This window comes from Oryctolagus cuniculus, chromosome 13 (genome assembly GCF_964237555.1).
Source record: "Oryctolagus cuniculus chromosome 13, mOryCun1.1, whole genome shotgun sequence".
NCBI classification, from domain to species: Eukaryota; Metazoa; Chordata; class Mammalia; order Lagomorpha; family Leporidae; genus Oryctolagus; species Oryctolagus cuniculus.
The window spans coordinates 12,799,040-12,814,490 of record NC_091444.1 but is presented as its reverse complement, the minus strand read 5'-3'; the positions used below and the strand labels follow the sequence as shown (position 1 = coordinate 12,814,490).

Below are 15,451 nucleotides of genomic sequence, written 5' to 3'. Positions count from 1 at the left end.
ACTCAAATATATATTTTTGAAAATTTTCAGCACATGAGAACAAAAATATATAAAAAAGAGATTCAAGTGTATCTTTGAAAAGTAGAGCTGTATGAGTAACTGTTCAGAAGAATGTTGAAGGAATATAAAAGGGAGGTGATGGTTGTTCAGATGAATAAGGTGCTATGGGTAGTTTTTGTTGCTAGTTTTTAACTTTCAGAATATTAAACTAAAATACCTGCTGACTGTGATTCACAGAATCTTATTTTCTCTTCAGTATCAAGGAGGGAAAGGCTATAACAAGTACATACACAAATATGAAGTAGCTTAAAATAATTGTAATTATTATCAGAAAGATAAAAAAGAACAGGAGTTGTGGAGAAATATAAGGTAGAGAAAACTTGTTGAAGTTAGAGTTACTGAGGTTAAAAATAAGTTAATAAAAGCTTTGGATGGTAATCTCATGAAAACTTTGAGGATTTCAGATAAAAATGGAAAGAGGTGGAATGTAAGTAAAAAGATTAGAAGCACTGGATATCAGTGTTTGAGAGATAGTATCCGAGTTAGTAGAAGTTCTAAATGGATAGAGCAAGTGTAGTGTTAAGAAATTACAAGATAAGACGAGAGTCTGAAGTCTTAAATTGAGAGTCTCCTGTATATGTATCATAATAAAACAAAGAGAAACCCCCTTGAAACATAGTATTACCAAGTTAGGAAGCATTAATGATGAAGAAGGAAAATTCTTAAAATCTTGTAGAAAAAGGGGGAAAAAAATCTTACTGTGGATCAGAGTTCTTTAACATTTTTGTTTGTTTTCATTTTTCTTAGTCTTTTTTTTAAAACTTTTATTTAATGAATATAAATTTCCAAAGTACAGCTTATGGATTACAATGGCTTCCCCCCCCCATAACTTCCCTCCCACCTGCAACCCTCCCTTTTTCTACTCCCTCTCCCCTTCCATTCACATCAAGATTCATTTTCGATTCTCTTTATATACAGAAGATCAGTTTAGCATATATTAAGTAATGATTTCATCTGTTTGCACCCACATAGAAACACAAAGCAAAAAATACTGTTTGAGTACTAGTTATAGCATTAATTCACAATGTACAGCACATTAAGGACAGAGATCCTACATGAGGAGTAAGTGCACAGTGACTCCTGTTGTTGACTTAAAAATTTGACACTCTTGTTTATGGCCTCAGTAATCATCCTAGGCTCTTGTCATGAGTTGCCAAGGCTATGGAAGCCCCCTGAGTTCACCGACTCTGATCATATTTAGACAAGGTCGTAGTCGAAGTGGAAGTTCTCTCCTCCCTTCAGAGAAAGGTACCTCCTTCTTTGATGACCTGTTCTTTTCACTGGGATCTCACTCACGGAGATCTTTCATGTAGGGTTTTTTTTTTTTTTTTTTTTTTTTTTTTTTGCCAGAGTCTTTTGGCTTTTCTGCACCTTAATGCTTATTGCAGCTCAATTCACAATAGCTAAGACCTGGAACCCACCCAAATGCCCATCAACAGTAGACTGGATAAAGAAATTATGGGGACATGTAGTCTATAGAATACTATACAGCAGTCAAAAACAACGAAATCCGGTCATTTGCAACAAGATGGAGGAATTCAGAAAACATCATGCTGAGTGAATTAAGCCAGTCCCAAAGGGACAAATATCATATGTTCTCCCTGATCGGCGACAACTAACTGAGCACCAAAGGGGAAACCTGTTGAAGTGTAATGGACACTATGAGAAACAGTGACCTGTTCAGCTCTTGTCCTGACTGTTGATGTACAATGTAATACTTTATCCATTTTAGTATTTTTTTTTGTTCTAGTACCATTGGTTGAACTCTGTAATTAACACACAATTATTCTTAGGTGTTTAAATTTTAACTGAAAAGTGATCCCTGTTAGGAATCTGGAAAGCATTATGCTGAGTAAAATAAGCCAGTCCCAAAGGGACAAATACCATATGTTCTCCCTGATCGGTGACAACTAACTGAGCACCAAAAAGGAAACCTGTTAAAGTGAAATGAACACTATGAGAAACGGTGACTTGATCAGCCCTTGCCCTGACTGTTGATGAACAACTTAATACGTTATCCCTCTTAGTATTTTTTTTTTGTTTGTTCTACTTAATACTTTTGGTTGAATACTGTAATCAGTATGCAGTTATTCTCAAGTGTTGAAACTTAACTGAAAAGTGATCACTGTTAAATATAAGAGTGGGAGTAAGAGAGGGAAGAGATGTGCAATTCGGGACATGCTCAAGCTGACTTACCTCAAATGGTGGAGTTAGAAACATACCAGGGGATTCCAATTCAATCCCATCAAGGTGGCATGTACCAATGCCATCTCACTAGTCCCAGTGATCAGTTTCTGTTCACAATTGATCATACTGATAGGACTAAGAACCAAAGGGATCACATAAACAAGACTAGTGTCTGCAAATACTAGCTGATAGAATAAAAAGGGAGAGAACGATCCAACATGGGAAGTGAGATACACAGCAGACCCATAGAATGGCAGATGTCCTAAACAGCACTCTGGCCTCAGAATCAGCCCTTAAGGCACGCGGATCTGGCTGAAAAGCCCATAAGAGTATTAGAGTTCTTGAACTTTTGTAAGTCCAAAGTAGCTTTTGTCCAGGATGAACTTGCATGAATAATTCCTGACACTACACCAAGCAACTAACCAGAAAAGGAGCTTTGGTCTCCCCAATTCTCAGAACTGTACCTCTTCTGCTTCTTTCACTGCAACAATACAGATGTTCAAGTTTATAATAAATTTCTGCATTGCTGTCTGACTAATGGGACTGAGGTCACAGTCCTGCACAGCAATTAAAAATAATGATTCTAAAAGTTAAAATAGAGAAGAGATCTGAATTAGAAATGTTGAGCGTTGGGTCTCAACAGACACTGGAATAAATGAAAATCACTTTGAGAATGAGATGTAACAAAGGATACATCTGATTCATCTCTTAACTGGAATAAAAGACATTGCAAAAACCATTCTATGATAAAACAAAATGTGCTATAATATTGAGAAATAAGTGGTCAATAAGTAAAGAGAAGTAAAGAGAAATGATTGAGCATTCTCTCTGCAGTAGCTCAGGAAACCACAGAGAAGATTGTGCAACTGTAACATTGCCTTTGGCTCTGTGGTTCAGAGAACTCACTGAATGGAACACTGTCGCAGGCATTACCATAATGTGATCACTGCTCAGAGGTTCTTGACTTGTAAACTGAAGGCAGAGATTTATTTATAGCTAGCAAGCAACATTCATTATTCACAGTGTTAACATAAAATAACTAGTTAGCAATTAAAATGTAGGCATAAAAGTGAAGAAAAGAGGCAGAAGGGAAGCAGGTAGCTAATATTATCCTCAGTTTACAAAATCAAAAAATCAAATTATAGTTAGTGGAACAGAGATTTAATTGTGTTTAGTTAAAAAGTAACCAATAGATCTGAAGTTGAACCCTAACAACCAGTGGGCCAAATTCCACTAGTAGATTGCTTTTGTTTGGCTACCAAATGGTCTAAACATTCTATTTTTCCTGTTGAATTGTTTTCTCTGAATTTGCCTTTCAGTGAACTTGGCAACAACCAACCTACCACAAGTCTGAATATTTTCTTTTCTCTTTCACTAAACTTGTCTGCAGGCATGGGGATTGCAGAGCAGGGCAAAAGAGAAGTTAAAAATATCATTACAGTGATGTAAGCAGCCTCAGAGAGATACATTCTGAAATTATTTTCTCAAGTACCTATTGAAGGAGGCAACAGATCATACCTACAATGATACAATGATAAGAGTTGATAACATATTAATGAAGGATACCTTAAAAATTTTTAACTTAAGCTCAGGATGGAGGTCATGTGTTTTCAATTTTCATTTTTAGTAAATATTTAAAGCTATGGTAAAATGCTAAAAATAGTATTTAATTTCAGTAGTTAAAATATTGTTATGAGTTGGTCATTCTACAAATGATAGACTCATGCATTCAAAACAGAATAAGATACTGTGTTAGGAGCTTGAAAATACAAACATGGACAAATTGTGATAAAAAATGAAAATGATCTAATGAATAGACTCGGTCTGATTTCTGATCAGTGTAGAAGAGCACACAACACACACAATTTAAACTTCATATGTGTATTTGATATATGTTATAAACTTCCCCTAATGAATATATTTTATTAATAAAGATACATTTTAGGTATGGCAAGATTTGTTTGCATACCTTGAGAATAGATAGAATGACGATATGAAAGGTAGCAAAGAAGTTCCTACTTCTAATTATTTTTGAAAGGGTAAGAAAAGAAAATAGCAAATTATGTTTATCCTTAAATATTAATATTTTGTGCCATAACTCTCTTGAAAAATGCAAATGATTTCTAACCTAAAGGTCTAGATGGTGTACTGAATATTTCTCTATTAAAAAATCTAAAACATAGGATTCAGAATATTTTACCATAAAAACATGTTACATGTTTGAAGACATAAATATACTTATCATGATTGGACATTATACAATGAATAGAGGTACCAAAGCATCACATAGTGCCTCAAATATGTATGAACAGACAATCGGTACAGGTGTCTAACTTTGCACAAAGCCCTGAAGCAGTTGAGTAGCATGTAAGAATGTGGTGTTCAGGAAGTAAGCAGGCTGTTTGCTGTGCATTGTAGCCTTTTTGTTGATGCTGAGTAGAACAGTTGACAATGGTCAGGCAAAGAGCTGAGAGTGCAGTTTCATTTTAGCAAATGAATTTTTCACGTGACAGTTGAAAGAGTAAATGTCTTAATAGAACTTTAGGATTTTTCAGGGTGATTATTAATGGAAATTAAAGAGGCATTTGACAATACCTCATTGTATTATTTATGTAGAAACCAATTTTAAGGGTGATTAAGTTCAGACACCTTCACGTAGAGCCGTTTAAATTTAGCTTATGAAATCTTTTTCTTGTTGAAATAGATTCCTTCAAAATGGTGGTCGTTTTTTATATTCACCATCAATAACACTTGAAAACTTCATAGCATTTCTCTATTGTCTTCATTTCCAACAAAATTTTTCTTGACAATGGAAAACAGCTTTATGGTTCCATCTAGTGGTAGAAAATCACCAGTCGTTACATGTGTCTGCAACTTTTAATCTAGGACTGTTTTCTCTTTTGATGTCTGGTAACATAAATTGTAGAAGTTGTGCTGAAAGGAGATTTGAATGGGCCTCTTCCTGGTAGATTGAGGGGTGTTAATCTTATGTTTTATCCACTCTGTTTTCTAGAGTTCTCTTACCATATAAAATTACCCTACAGCTCTGCAGATAGTTCTGCCTACAGATGAGCGAGAATAAATGTTAATGAAAAGCTATGTGCTAGCTGTTTATTTTGTGACCTCACCTATTCTAGAAGCTCTGTACACCCTGCTATCTCCCCCGTCCTGCAGGCTAAAATCATGCTTCCATTGACACAGGCTACTATTTGTAAGAATAATTTCTTTAATCTACAGTGATGAGACAGTAGACTCCTAATTTGGTAGTAAAGGCAAGATAGTAATACCATTGAAATATTTAAATTGTAAATAAGGTAGAAGTTTAATACCATTGTTAATAATTGTAGTTCACATGTGATTGTGAAATATGCGTAGGTACTTTGAACAGCTTATGGAAGATAGAAGATGTAAGTTTGTTTAGGTGCAGAACATGCTAAAAATCTGTGCATAGTTTTTCATAACGTATATTTCCATGAACCTTCTGAATAAACCATCATATACATGTATTTCATTTCCACCCCAAATTAATATGATTTAATTATGTTTTCCATGAGCATTTTGAAGTCACTTTGTATAAAAGCTAATTGGAACCAAGCTGGCAGGATGGTCATAGACTTTGAAATTAAACAAAATGCTTGGATTTTAAGTAGACTTAAACTTTTTGTCACTTCTTTTGAACTCTTGAAATCTACTTTTCATCAATATAATGTTAATAAAATAAAATATTTTCTTCTCTTCCTTAAAATAGAGCATCAATAAAGAAATTTTTGTTTACTACAACTTGCTTTAATCATGTGTAAATCTAAATGGCATCCTTTTCCTAAGGCAAAAATGTCCATTATTATATGTAAGGCTTTTATTACATGGTAAGGAATGGATGTTATGACAAAGATATCTTGTGACAAAGTGTTTTTCACTCCCATTCATGTGAAAGTAATTTAAGTTGATAATAAAGATAAGTAAAGCAACTAGAATGACAATCTGTGTCAATTTTGGTGAATTTGAAACTGATTATTTATCATGTATTTAACTACATTACTTGGGAGGATTGAACAGAACAAAATGTACCAGCAAAACTATATCTAACATTTATGATGAAGAGGTATTTAAACCAACAATATAATTTTGTATAAGAGGTGGATTTCTGCTAACAGTTTCATTTTACAACGTTATAGGCAGAGTATAATAACATCACAGCTGCTCTTAGTTTACTGTGAGTGTGACAATAATCTTTTTTTACACAAAATTATGGATATTTATTTATTTGAGAAAGATATAAACAGAGTGAGCTCTCCCACTTGCTGGTTGACTCCCAGATATCTGCAACCATTGGTGCTGGGCCAGGATGGAAGCCAGGAGTTGGGAACTCAATCGACATCTCCCACGTTGGTGCTAGGGAACCAACTACATGAGCCATGACTGCTGTCTCCCAGGGTGCACATCAACAGGAATCTGGAATGAAGAGCAGAGCTGGGCCTGGATCCCAGATGCTCTGATATGAGATGCAGGCATCCCATCTGATTGCTTAGTTGGTGAAACAAATGCCTTTCTCCTGGCAGTATTATTATCTACATGAAGACAGCATGAATGTTGAAACATCAGGTTTTACTTTCTAATCCTTACTGGCATGAATTTCACTAAAACGTACAACCTCACGAAACTGAGAAATTACTTGAGCAATAAAGTTTTATGCTAGTTTCTTAAAGATGCAAACTACATTACAGGATGGCTCAGCACATTCCTAAAATGGGAACACAGTAGATAATATAATAAGACTTCAGCATAGTGTATCTGGAACAGGAAATCCCAGTTAAATCCTCTATTTCTTCCTTTGGGAAAATCTGATCTGGAGCAACTTTTTAAAACAACATCATTTAAAGTTATATTACTGTATTTAGAGGTCTGTATTAAATTTACATTTCTACAAGTAGCAGACCCAAGTACTTATTAGCAAAAAGCTCTAGTTCCACTTGGTTGATTATATTGAAGCACAGGAGACTGGTATAGTAGTTAATTTGCTTTCTGGCAATAAATACTAATTTGCCTTGAAGGTGTAATCATGGAATAATGATGAATGTGCAACTTGTGTTTGAAAAGAAAATAAAATCAGTTGTCAAAATTGATTCACACACAACCCAGAAGTTAATGGGAATAATTAAGTTCACGAATGAGGGAACAATAAATAGAATGGGAAAAATAAACTTCTTTTAAACTAACACCTACATTGTTGACAGAGACTTTCGTATTGTCCCAGGATTAGTGCTTCTAGCCCAAGATTGACGACACAGAATCAAGTATCTCATGTTTTAATCTTCTTGCCTTTCTATGCAGTGTCCATTTGTGCAGGGACACGTGAATGAGGGCAGTTCTTCTGCCTCCAGGAAAGTCAGCTGAGGTGGAATCCAGAGGAACTGCATCCTCTCCTGGAGACTAGGTGTCTCCTGGAAGTGGGAGCCTACACCCCATTCCAAGTTAGACATCTGCTATTGTGGCTTTGTGTAATTATTTGAAATTCAGGGGAAAAGAAGAGAGAGAGAGAGCCATAGAGCAATCCACGCTTCCATGCATGGGTGTCCTGAGGCACAACTGATAGCTTTAAGAGGTTTGGACATCTTTCTGCTATTCCATAAGGCAAGGAAAGCTAAGGAGCTAGAGGCTATAGGATATATGCTGTGAAATGAACTTAGAGAGAGTGGAACAGATTTCCTTGCCTGTCAGTCACAACACAGATGCAGTGGCCCAGACCTCATTCTCTACATTCTCACATCTCTGTACAACACCTGGTATTGGGTTACCTCTGTAAGACTATTGTAAACAGTTATAGTCTGAAGAGCAGGAACAGCCCAGAGACAATTTTCTTAGTGAACTATTTCCTTTTCACTTGCATTCCTGTTGTCTTTAAACTTTTTTTTTTCTTTTATTTGACAGGTAGAGTTATGGATAGTGAGAGAGAGACAGAGAGAAAGGTCTTCCTTCTGTTGGTTCACTCCCCAGATGTCTGCTACAGCTGGCGCTGCACCGATCTGAAGCCAGGAGCCAGGTGCTTCTTCCTGGTCTCCCATGCGGGTTGCAGGGCCCAAGCACCAGGGCCATCCTCCACTGCACTCCCGGGCCACAGCAGAGTGGTGGAGTGGAAGAGGAGCAACCAGGACTAGAACCCGGTACCTATATATATGGGATGCCGGCGCCGCAGGTGGAGGATTAACCAAGTGAGCCACGGTGCTGGCTCCTGTCTTTAAACTTTTAAAACAGCTGTAGGTTGGCAGTTATTTCTAAAATCAAGGTGGATGTGAGGTTGACTAGGAAGTATTCTTTATTGTTGAGGTGTTAGCTTCCTGCTAATATGCATACAAGAGGCAGCTGATGATGGATCAAGCCCTTGGGTGCCTGCCAACCACTTGGGAATCTCAAATGGAGTTCCAGGCTCCTCACTTTAGCCTGACTCAACCCTGGTCAAATTGGGAGTGAACTACCGGATGTAAGTTATCTCTCTGTCTCTCTATTTCTCTGCTTTTCAAATAAAATGAAACCAAATAAAAATTTAGAAAAAAAAAAAAAACTGATGATTGGGAAAAGTATCCACAAATTGGTGAGTTCTAGGATGCTTTGGGTGGTAGAGTTAAGGGAGTTTCTTTCATAATTATTTTGGAAATATATTTTCTATGTGTTTTTATAAAGATTTTTCAACTTTATATAAAAAGAATTAAATCTACCAGATACAAAAGTAAGATATAAAAAATAGAAAATTAGGATAGGATGATAAGTTGAAGGTAAATGATTTTTTTTTTTCACTGATATACAGGACATAAAATGTCCTTCATTACTAGTAGAGGTAAGAAAAGAATTTAATTCTTAATTTTCTACTAGCCTGAAAGAGGAAATTGAAAGCTGTAACACTCACACTGAATATTGGAGTCACTCGGAACTTACATTTTAAAACAAAGTGAAAGCTTCAGCCAGACTGTCTGGAGTGAATTATTTGATTTACTCATGTTGGCAAGACCATTGAGTCCACTGAGCCTCGGTTACTTTATCTGTGAAATGGGGATAATAATAACATATGTAGTCAATATCTAATTTCCAATGGTTCAATTTTAGAATGCTGAAAAAGTAGTAGATATTCAATGGAAATTAAGCAGTAGGTCTTTTCCTTGACGATTATTGTATAGTAGGATACTGTCTGGTAATTTTGGATAGTAGAATTGAACCAAAACTCCCAATCAACAACATCAAAGGGCAGCAACCCATGTTCTGAAGTATACTTTGATGCTAAGCTGTGATGGTGGGTAGATTAAGTGCACTAAATATATTTTTGACTTACATTTTCAATTTACAGACTCATGATAAGTCAAAGACCAACTGTACCTCATAGATTTCCAGGAGTATTGCATTTCTGCATATTTTTAAAGTATCCCCTGTGTCCTAGAAAATGTTCTACTAAGTGGAGTCCTACAGAAAGCATGGTAAATATTTCTGGGGTTAACAATGTGCTGGAAAATGGCATTTGGTGAGAGGCTGTGTCACAGACAGATAAGCAATAGGCATGCAAAGGAAGTATAGTGCATTGATATCATAAATATGTCTTCATCTGAATTTATGAGTTTAAGGCCATCACAACAGTCATATCAGCATCATTATATTTGAGTACTTAAGCTGATCTTAAGTTCCTATAGAAAGTTGAAGAAACTAGACTAACCAGGAAAATTTTCAAGGAGAATGATAATGAGAGGGGGTTATCTTACGTATTTTAAAAAAATATTTGGGGCCGGCACTGTGGCGCAGTGGGTTAATGCCCTGGCCTGAAGTGACGGCATCTTATATGGGTGCTGGTTCTAGCCCTGGCTGTTCCACTTCCAATCCAGCTCTCTGCTGTGGCCTGGGAAAGCAGTAGAAAATGGCCCAAGTCCCTGGGCCCCTGCACCTACATGGGAGACCGGAAGAAGCTCCTGGCTCCTGGCTTCGTATCAGCACAGCTCTGGCGGTTGTGGCCAATTGTGGAGTGAACCATCAGATGGAAGATCTAAGAAAAAAAAATATTGCTATAATTTTAATAGTGTGATATTAGTGAATGGATACAGATGAATTAATGTAATAGATTATAAAGTCCCAATGGAGAAATAAAATTTGGTATTTTGTAAGGGAGTTATTTTAACTCAGTAAGTAAAAGATGGATTTTTTTTTTTTTTTTTGACAGGCAGAGTGGACAGTGAGAGAGAGACAGAGAGAGAAAGGTCTTCCTTTGCCGTTGGTTCACCCTCCAATGGCCGCCGCTGCAGCTGGCGCACCGCGCTGATCCAATGGCAGGAGCCAGGATTCAGGTGCTTTTCCTGGTCTCCCATGGGGTGCAGGGCCCAAGCACCTGGGCCATCCTCCACTGCACTCCCTGGCCATAGCAGAGAGCTGGCCTGGAAGAGGGGCACCCGGGACAGAATCCGGCGCCCCGACCGGAACTAGAACCCGGTGTGCCGGCGCCGCAAGGTGGAGGATTAGCCTATTGAGCCACGGCGCCAGCCTAAGATGGATTTTTTTTTTTTTTAAATTGAGTAACTGCATAGATATTTGGATAATTTGAAAATGATACACTTAATTGGAGGAAGAAAAAATATTCCTTTTTCTCTAAATAAAATATTAGTCCTAATATTAGTCCTAAAATATTTGTAAGGCTTGGGAATTCTAATATAGCTAATAAGGCTGCCTTGAAAAATAGTAAGGTAGCTATGAAAAATACACAAACAAAAAAGCTTAAATCATCACTACAAATCCTGTTTCCTTTTTCTTTTTGTTTATTTTTAAAATTATTTCGATATTCAAAAGGTATCAGAATATTATGAACATCCATATACTTAGGATTCCAGATTTTAAAAGATGTTTGTAAAGCCACATATAAACCATCTCTGATTGCTTTTCCCTCTTTATACAGGACCTAGTTATCTACCACATTGAATCTAGGGATGCTTGTTTTAACATTTTGTGTTTTCTCCATGATAAGCACAGCTACTTGCATTTTCACTGTTATCTGTACGAATGTGTATTTATTTGTTTCTCTAGCCATAATTCGATAGATATGGATTTTATTTATGGTGTTTAAGATTGTGATATTTTTCTCTTTTCCATCACCAAATCTTTTCAGGTTTACCTTCAGAGCACACAGAAAAGTTGACCTGGTCCAAACCATCATCGTTGGGCTGAATCCTTAAAATCACCTCCACTGGCCATTGCCCCCTTTTCTGTTGATTCTCCACTGTTGATCAGAGTGATTTTTGTAAAGTTTAAGTCAGATTCCTTTACACCCATTTTCAGGATTCCTCAGTGACTGTCAGATCATTCCAAGGAAAGTTCGAAGCCTTGAAAACTGCATGACGCCTGCAGGACCCCTTTCCCTGGCTTCATTTTCTTTTCCTCCTTCAGCTCCAGCCAAGGTGCCTGTCTTGCTTTCCCTTAGCTCTGCCTGGCGTTCGTGTGTCTCTAGGAAACAGCTACTTCTGCCTAGAACAGTCTCCTCCCAGGAGCCTGTGTGGTTACCTCTCACCCCTGCGTGATTGGTACTCAAATGTCATCCTCTCACTGTGGCCTCCTTCAACCACACACTATTTAAATTTCATTACACCCTCTGAAAGGTTAGTTCCCTCCCTGCTTTATCCGCACCACTGGTCACTCCTAACATAACACCATAATTTGCTTATCTCTTTTATTGTTAATCTTCTATCAGTCATCAGATCCATGAGAGAAAGCGTTTGTGTCCTTTTCCTTAACTGCCACAGCCTTTGAATCTAAAACTTTTCCTGAACCTTCTCAGGTGCTCAGACAGGTTTAATGTAGACATGAGTGAATGAGACTTGGACATTCCTATCAGTATTAAATGAGATCGCTAATGCTTAGTATTTCTCAAGCAAATAGCATGAACTGAAAAGAGAAAACGTATGACTATGATTAGATGAACTTAGTATTGGTTATTTATTAAAGTTGAAATTATTAAGAAAAGAAATCCTAAAAAAATGATGCTTCCTGAGGTGAAAAGTTCCAACATAAAACGTTTAAATTTAAAATACCAAGACAAAAAGCAAATGATTTAAGGAAAGTCATCTGAACCCTCCTTGTCTGTGACTGTTGATTTCTGTTCCATTTTGAGTTGCCACATTGTGTTCCTATTTCAGCTTCTGGAATTAGATTTATGGTTCTCTTGAATAGCTTTTAGTACCCTTACATGACAATTACTTGACACCATGCTGACTTGTAGATCTCAAACAATTCCTGATGAATTACCAGCAACTTCATTTAACATTTCTAGCCTCTCAGATGGGATCTATCTTTGCCAAGTACCACATTGCCAAGTAGCTAATTTTATTTTTGTCTGCCAAGAGCAGTTTTCTCTACTGGTACAATCATTCTGAGGAATAGTAGTTAGAAGTAGCTATCTGCATTCAGTAGTAAAACTGTTTTATTTTTGTTTTTTTTCCATTTGCAAAAATAGGTTGCCATTATGAAAAGTCAAAAGTTTTAAGGGCATTCTTATTTATTAAACTGATGAGGGATGCTGAAATTGTCTCCAAATTTATCTGTAAAGAAGATAGAACAGCAAAGGAATAACGTGAAGTAATGTTAACTGACTGCTTTCGATAATCCCAACATCTTCTAAGTGATTTCCATGGATTACTGCATTTCATCTAATCTCCTTTTCACAGGAGAGATAAAGAATCACTGAGAAGTTAAATAACTCACTGAAGATTCCCAAGCTCAAGTTCAGATAAGGCTGTCCAAGGCCCAGGCTATGCCACTGAAGCATACTTCAGAAGGAGTGAAGTCCAAGTCAAACATACATTGAAAATAATTGATTCTTTTACACTTACTGACATTTTGAAAATGTTGATAACTGTGTTGCCTCCCTCATAATCCTTTAAACAATGATCAGTGTATAAAAATAGCTTTTTAAATCCTAAATGGTAGCAATGACCAGTCATCGTCTTTCATTTATTAAGAATCTATAGATTAATGATGAAATATTGATATTTTTATATATTTATCACTTTGCTTTTAGAATGCACATTTCTTGTGCTTATAGAGTTCATAACCTTTAATAAATAAAAATATTTTTATAAAAATAGAAAAAGGAGCTATTTTTATATTTACTACAAATTTTTCATAAATTGAACTTTCTATATTCTGAAGTCATTGAGGTAATAAGCTTGTCAACACAGAACGTTCTCAAATAAAAGAAACAACACATTTTGTAGCAAATTTTTCCTTTAAAAATTAGAAATGTCTTTCAAAGATATCTTAGTTTAGGCTGTTGTTATGAATTACCATGGACCAGGTGGTTTATAAGTAATAAATTTGTTTTTTCATAGTTCTTGAGGTTGAAAGTCTATAATCTGGGTACAGCATGCGTGGGTCCTGATATGGGCACTTCTGAGTTGGAGACTGCTGGCTTCTGATTGTGTTCTCACATTGGCCTCTTTTAATAAGGCCCAAATCTTATGCAGGAAAACTTCAGCTTCATGGCTTGATTATCTAGACTCTAAATCACGTTAGGATTAGGGTTTAACATAGGAATTTTGGGGGAAAACATTCAGTCCATTATCGAGACCCTTACTTTTACCAAAATGTGCCTTTTGTTGAAGATTGCCCAACTGTAACAAAAGCCCCTGCTGTATTAGTGTAGGCAGACATTGAGTACATTTTCTATGAAATCAAATTGACAAATTACAATAGAGACATATGTGATGTTAAATACAAAGCAAAGTCAAATACCTACAGGGCCAAGCAGGTACCAGAACTGAGATGAAGTTGACCATGTTATCAAGACCATAAAGCAGATGTTATTTATAGGATGGGCATAAAAGAATTTTCCTAGAGACTAAAGTAAAATGTTTTATCTTTATTTGATTATCAGAGTAAATGCCTTCATTAACTGAATCTTGAAGAGCTCTTTCTAGGAATATGCTATTTCTCAAGGTTGTAGGAGGACACTTAAAAAGTTCCTTGAAAATACAATTAACGGCAAGTTTATTTCGATGGAAAAAGTTTTTGAAATTCATGCAAATGAGGGATCTTAAAAAAATTTGTTGAAAATGCATATTGTGAAAAAAAAATCATGCCTATCTGACTGTATCCCCCAAAAACATTTAATTCTATTTTCCAGGAATTTTTTGAAGTATGCTTGTATGTAGAGTGTTAATTTCAAAATTTTTTGTAGGAACTCTCGCATATAATGTCATTATCAGCATTCAGAGCACCATGCAGATACGTCTTTGAGTAGTACTTGCCAGTTCTGTCTGACAACCGTGCATAACCACACAGTCACTGCTTTCTCTTTGTGTGTGTGTATGTGTGTGTGCTGGTGTTGCAGGGAAGGCCAGCAGTCGCCAGAACAGTGGCAGAAGATGTACGGCAGGTGCTCTGGGAATGAAGTCTACCACATTGTTCTGGAAGAAAGCACATTTTTTGCTGAATATGAAGGAAAGAGTTTTACATATGCCTCTTTTCATGCTCACAAAAAGTATGTTTCTGCTTCAGGTGGAGTTAAGATACCGATCAAATAATTAGTTATGACATTTAAACGCAGTTTTCTAAAATAACAACCCACATTAGTGCTCATAAGTATTCTGGAATCTTTTATATGATTATTGAAATGTCTGCTAAGGTTGTCAGCAGTATAATAATAGGAATATTCACTTTAGTAACTTTTAAACTCATTTTCAATATTTTAACCTATTAAGAATTTATAAACATATGAAACATAATATTCTTTACAAATCTAAATTTTTTAATGTTGATTAAAAGTTAAACAGTCCTAACAACATTTATAAAACTATACATTAGAAAAATTCTGATGGTGGCACTGCCTTCGCCAAAGCAATATGTTAAAAAATAAATACCACCTTCTATCTCAAATATGAAGCATTATTTTTTCCTTTCTTTTTTTGAGAAAAAAACCTACTTAAGAAATAAAATTATATGTATACCTTGAAAATAATGTATTGTCTGCATCAAAACACATTAATGTAGCATTTTTGGAATTTACAATATATCTTGTGTATTCCACTAATCTAATATTTAGTGTATTCTGCTGTAATTCTCAATATGATTCTATTTATACATATATATTTGCTGTTTTAAAATATTTTGCTTGATTTATTTTGTAGCTGTATAAGACATTGAAATAAAAATATTTTAAGGAGGGACATTTGATTTAGAAGTTAAGCTG

General features: G+C 35.9%; 1 protein-coding gene across 9 annotated transcripts in view; it reads left to right on the top strand.

Annotated features, from left to right (window-relative positions):
- The window catches only part of KCNT2 (potassium sodium-activated channel subfamily T member 2), a 411,093-nt gene that overhangs the window by 280,404 nt on the left and 115,238 nt on the right, over positions 1-15,451 (top strand). For 7 of the 9 annotated variants that reach the window (XR_007909589.2, XM_051820439.2, XM_051820437.2 and 4 more), the window contains exon 15: positions 14,594-14,743. The exons of the other annotated variants lie outside the window; for them this stretch is intronic. Coding sequence is in view for 6 of the 7 variants with exons in the window: in XM_051820439.2 (XP_051676399.2) it covers positions 14,594-14,743 (150 nt within the window). In the remaining variant the exon portion in view is untranslated. The remainder of the gene's footprint in view (positions 1-14,593; positions 14,744-15,451) is intronic. 9 annotated transcript variants of the gene reach the window in all.